This window comes from Engraulis encrasicolus, chromosome 7, assembly GCF_034702125.1.
Source record: "Engraulis encrasicolus isolate BLACKSEA-1 chromosome 7, IST_EnEncr_1.0, whole genome shotgun sequence".
NCBI classification, from domain to species: domain Eukaryota; kingdom Metazoa; phylum Chordata; class Actinopteri; order Clupeiformes; family Engraulidae; genus Engraulis; species Engraulis encrasicolus.
In genome coordinates, this window is record NC_085863.1 from 6,181,841 (window position 1) to 6,187,873 (window position 6,033).

At 47.2% G+C, this 6,033-nt stretch overlaps 1 protein-coding gene across 1 annotated transcript; it reads right to left on the reverse strand.

Moving 5' to 3' along the window:
- Positions 1–608: 608 nt before the first annotated feature.
- On the reverse strand, positions 609–3,190 carry LOC134453312 (uncharacterized). The gene has a single exon (XM_063204189.1). The coding sequence runs from the start codon at positions 3,188–3,190 to the stop codon at positions 644–646; it is 2,547 nt and encodes an 848-aa protein (XP_063060259.1). The 3' UTR covers positions 609–643.
- Positions 3,191–6,033: the final 2,843 nt, after the last annotated feature.

Here is a 6,033-nt window from a genome sequence, read left to right on the forward strand (position 1 = left end):
ACTTGACTTGCATTTCCACATTCAATACTTCTCTTTACTCACTCTCTCAAAACTTGACACTCTCAAACTGTAAAACTGTAACAGAAAACGAAATAAAGATACATGAATCTCACATACTCAATATTTCCACATGACACAAATCTACACGCAATCACCGATCTAATTTCAGCACACACAAACGTGACCTAGCATAGCTAAGTAGATTCAGATTAGCCAACATTTCCAGTCAGGTAAAACATCACTTCAGGAGCCAAATAGATCGACAAATACAACAAAATAGGAATGCAATTTCGTTAACAAACTAAATCTTACACAAAAGCTTACTTACAGACTTAAATTGTCCAAGGCTCAAGTGTGAAAATAATACAGATTGCGGGAGAGATGAAGTCCGGTGGCTTTACGGCAGAAAACACTAGAAACACTGGCAGGAACTAACCAGGAAGTAGATTTGCGCTTAAGGCGCAGTACCGCGAGAAAATCCACTAGGTGGCGGTATTCACCATAAGATTTACGGGAGTCATACTAAACTCAGGCATGAAATTAAATGGAAGGCAGAACACTCCCCGCTTGGCGTATAACTAATATGCCACTACAAACTCTTACTTAAACACAAAATACTCAAGGTTCAAAAGGATATGGTCTTCTAGCTTTCATCAGAAAGCAGAACGACGATCTCTGAGATGGGTCTCAGAAGGACTTTAACAGTTCCGTCTCTCACGATCTTTACTTCCACCTTCCGGGTCCTCTTGTCCCGGCTCGGCAGCGTGTTGACGATCACTCCCACAGGCCATTCGTTCCTGTGGGCTTGACTGTCCTTGAGCAAGACGACGTCGCCGGTCTTGACGTTTGGCCTTTCGTCGGTCCACTTTCGGCGGCTCTGCAGCGTAGATAAGTAGTCTCTCCTCCATCTCTTCCAGAAGGTGTTTGCGAGGCACTGGACGTGTTTCCACTGCTTCCCATGCAGTTCAGCCATCTGGAAGTTTCCAGAGGGCGCGGAGACTGTGCTCATCTTCTGGGTCAGGAGCATTGCCGGGGTGATGGGCTCGTCGGAGTCGGAGGACACAGGCACCAGGGGTCTCGCATTCATTATGGCCATGACTTCGGCCATAAGAGTGCTCAACACCTCGTGTGTCAGGCGAGTGTGTCCGGTCTGGAGCAGCATGGCATCCAGGATGCGCCTGGCGACGCCGATGAGTCTTTCCCAAGCCCCCCCCATATGTGAAGAATGGGGCGGGTTGAAGACCCAGGAGCACCCCCTGCTCTGGAGGTAAGTTGTAACTGGTGAGTCCTCGGTGTCGATGCCCAGCTCCTTGCAGGCACCGACGAAGTTAGTCCCTCTGTCGGAGCGGAGAAGCTTGGCCGGGCCCCGGATGGCGAAGAATCTTCTCAGGGCATTGATGAAGCTGTCGGTGGTCATGGACTCTATGAGCTCGAAGTGGACAGCCCTGGTGGACAGGCATGTGAAGATCACTGCCCAGCGTTTGCTGTCCGCACTTCCTCCTCGCGTCCTCCGAGTCATAATGGCCCATGGCCCGAAGACATCAAGGCCTACGTGGGTGAAGGGAGGCTCTGGAGTGAGCCTGTCGGGAGGTAGGTCGGCCATCTTCTGTTCTTGCAGGCGCCCGCGTAGCTTGCGGCAGATCATGCACTTGTAGATGACAGAAGACACCAGGCGCTTACCTCCGACGATCCAGTATCCAGCTGCTCTCACGGCACCCTCCGTTATGTGACGCCCCTGGTGCACTACTTGTTCGTGGTAGTACCTCACCAGCAGTGTGGCGATGTGGTGAGTGTGTGGGATAATCAGAGGATGCTTCTCTTCCGTTGGCAGGTCCGGGGCGGACGAGATGCGACCTCCGACCCGCAGCAGGCCGCTTTCTTCGGCCACTGGATTGAGTTTCTTGAGGGGACTCTGCTTCGGAAGCGCTTTGCCCTCTCTGAGGCATTCGAGTTCGGTGTGGTAGGCATCATGCTGGACAGCACGGATGATGACAGTCTCTGCGTGGGACAGCTCGCTTGTGGTGAGTGCGTCCTTGAAAGAGCCCCACCTGTTGCGCGATGAGTTGGGTGGATTGCCTCTGAAGGATGCGGCAACATGGATAAGCCTGGATGTAGCTTTGCAGAGGTTCTTCCAGCTAGAGAATCTTTCGAAGCGCTCAGAGCCCAGAGGAGCATCCAGGGTTCTGGTAGCCAGAACTGCAACCTCAGGCCGGATCTCTGCGTCTGCTTCGGGTTCGATGAGGGTGAAGACGTTGGGTTCTGGAGCCTCCTCGGCGGTCTCGCGTGTGAGGAAGGTGGGACCGGAGAACCAACTGCTTTGCTGTAGCTCTGCTGCCGGCATGAACCTTGTAGCATGGTCCGCAGGATTCAGGTCCGTGGGGACGTAGGACCACTGGTCTGGATGGGTGCATTGCCTGATGCGGGTCACCCGGTTGGCCACGTAGACATAGAATCTTCTTGACGAGTTATGGATGTAGCCAAGCACGATTCTACTGTCCGTGAAGAACCTGACAGCATCCACATCGATGTCCATCTCGTCTCTGATCAGCTCGTACATCTGAACAGCCAGCACGGCCGCACAGAGCTCGAGGCGGGGGATGGTGTGAGCAGGACGGGGGGCCAGCCTGGACTTACCCATGATGAAGCCCACATGTGGTTTGCCGTCAGCGGTGACTGCCCTCAGGTAAGCGACGGCGCCTATGGCTACCGTGGAGGCGTCGGAGAAGATGCAGAGTTCTCGCCTCTGAGTTGAAGTCAGTAGTGCGGGGATGTAGCACCTCTTTATGTGCAGGTCTTCCAGAGCTTTTAAGGAGTCTTTCCACGCGTTCCACTGAGTCTCTTTCTCCGGGTCGAGTGGGGTGTCCCACCCCTGCTCTGTTGACAGTTCTCTCACTAATGCTTTTCCTTGCATTACGACAGGAGCGACGAACCCCAGGGGGTCGTATAGGCTGTTGACCGTGGACAGGATACCTCTTCGAGTGTACGGCTTTTCTTCCCGGGACACTAAGAAGGTAAAGCTGTCCGTTTCCAGGTTCCAGGATAGGCCCAGGCTTCGCTGGAGGGGGAGAGGGTCGACGCCGAGTTCCAGGTCCTTCAGGTCCTTGGAACGGTCTTGTTCAGGTAAGGCTTCCATCACCTGTTCGCTGTTTGATGCTACTTTATGCAGCCGTAGGTTCGACTCTGCGAGCATTGCTGTGGTTCTTGTGATGACAGGGTGCATACAGATATTCCTAGGTTGAATTTACTACCTTTTACTACCTTTTTACTACCTCCAATTTTTTTTTTTACTACCATTACAACATCGATCTTAAACTGACTACAGAAATGAAATAGCTTTCCAAATCCTATTAATAACACAAATTAATAATGTTTTTATAATTTAACAAGTTCATCATTGAGTGTATGTGTTAGTACAAGTTATTGCAGGTATGTTTCAAACATTTCTCAACAATTCGCCATTTATAATGGTTAACTAATAGTGCAGTGCACTTTTAACAGAAGAAGTCGCTCTTCTCAGAGAGTAGGAGGAGAGAAAGTACCAGCAGTGCACCTTGAAGTGGATTCCTGCAGTCAATGTCGACCAGGGCTCTGCTAACTTTTTGCGCTGGTTGCACTGGTGCGTCTAAAAATTGTTTTCAGGTGCACCAGCACAAAATCTAGGTGCACCCAAATGCCCCCCAACACCTGTGTGTGAGAGTCTGTGTGTGTGTGTCTTTAGCAGAATCAGAGAAAATACTACACAGGATATGACAAAAATGGCAGTCATTATAGTTATGGCAAAGTTTTCGTGATTTGGATAGGGAACACAGAATCCATAACCAGCCTTGACTACCCCTTAAGCCTAAGGCACCTGCAAAAAACGCCTGCTGAATGCCTAAGCCAGGGATGTCAAACTGAAATCAAAATTAAAATAACTTAAAATTCATTATTTTTTAAAAGGGACTACAATTTCACATTAAAAAACACTCATATGGTAGCTAGATCGATAGATAAGTTGATTTTTGTTTGTTTAGGTGGAAACCGAGGTGAACTTGGATTTGCCCTTCCCCATTCTGGATCGCTCCGAATGATGATTGTGGCATCTTAGCAAGCGCTTCGAACAGAAGCGTCTGCGTCTCTCTATCGTCACACTCTCTCTCTGTCTCGGTGCATGAAGGATGCCTTGTCGACAGATAGTACGTCGCTATCAAAAACATCTGCGATTTCCCGGGAGACTTCGCGTGTCAACTCTTGACAGTGACTGAAACGGCCCATTCTTTGCGCTTGAACCTTCCGCGTGAATTCTATCAGTGGCCGCTGCTGTTTGCATTTCGTTTCCCTCGTTACCCTCTCGTCCGTTTCAAAACTCCCTGATTTGGTTGAGCACCACCTCGCTAGTCGTTAGCACATTATGAACTCGGGTAGTCGAACATGTTATTTTGAAAAGTCGGGCTGCCTATCAGCGCAAGGTGCAAGGGGTAGAAAGCCAGAGCAGCGGAGTTGAAGTTCCAAAAACTTTTTTTATTTTTTGATGGGCTAATACCTACTAGCACTACTGCAGAATGACTAATGGCCATTAAAATGGCGTTTAGCATTGTCAATTCATTTTGTTTTTGGCTGGATGCACCGGTGAAAAAACATTCAGCCTCGCATTCTTTTACTCGACCGATTTGTTACATTTACCACCAATATTACGCACCATGTTACGCACCAATTTCCACCGCTTCTAACTTCATTGGTATTGTATGAACAACAGCTAATCTCACACAGACAGTCATCATGGAATTCATGAAATTATGTTTAGCAGACCTTTCACTGTTTCACATCCAACCAGTTTAGTCGCGTCTTGCAGAACGTAGGCTACAAAATGCAACTTCTGTGGCGCTGCTGATGTCTGACGCCTGTCAGTCAGCTGCTAGTTAACAACTACCGTTAGTATTAGCTAGAGGTGCTCCGATCACCATTTTTTGGCCCGATCACCGATACCGATCACCAAAAATCTTTATCTGCCGATCACCGATCATTGCCGATCACAGAAATTATTTCCTATTTTTTTAATAGCCTATTAATTATCCTTATTGAATATTTCTGCCCATAAACCAATCAATCTTAATTTGCACATGTCGCTTTCACAATGTAGGCCTATTATTAGGCTATTACTATTATGATTATTATTATTATTGTTATTATTATTATTATTATTATTATTATTAGGCTATTATTATTATTATTATTATCTTTCAGCTCTTTCAGACTAGTGTTGGTAATATAGCCTACAAGTAAGTCTACAGTATTAATCAATTTATAAGTTATTGCATATAATTACTAAACTATTTAAGATTGAATTGAAACTGAAACATTACATCAATTTATAAGTTATTGCATATAATTACTTAACTATTTGAGATTGAATTGAAGCTCAGACACCTGGATCTCAGTCTCTCGTCTTCTGCATACGAGAAAAAACCCTGTCGCTTTAAATGAGCAGCCTCGTGAGGAGAGCCCCTCCCCTCTCTGTCACTCACTGTCCACAGCTGCAGTGCTCCGCGACCGTTCTGCTCTCTCCCTCTCACTTCTGTCGCCGTTTGGCGTTTCAGCGACTATCAAACTAATCGACTGACTGTCAATTACAACTTTGAAAACAATAACGTTGGCATGCTTGTGCGGACAACGTGAACTTGTCGCGCGCTGACCGAGGCAACTACACAGGTTATAACGTAAAATGGCTAACGGGCGAGAAGTAGTCTATCGCAAATTACATTGTGACTGAAACACTTGAGATTCTACATACACAAAACAAGAAAAAAAAAACTTGAAAGAACAGGGAACACGCACAACACAGCGTGTCTGCGAGGAAAGCTCTTTCTCTGTAACACTGTCATAGAATGTAGAATTCCCTGCACAGACTCATTGAGTTTCACCGTCCATTCTCCCTAGTTGCTGTTTGGTGTTGCAGCGACTACAAAACTAATGACCTGGCTGTCCATTAGGCTACAACTTTAAAAACAATACAGTTGATGATTGTTTTGGAAACGTTTAGTTGTTGCGTGCTGA

What these genes read in the sequence shown, in the direction of transcription:
- LOC134453312 (XM_063204189.1), bottom strand. Translation starts at nt 3,190, where the DNA reads ATGCTCGCAGAGTCGAACCTACGGCTGCATAAAGTAGCATCAAACAGC.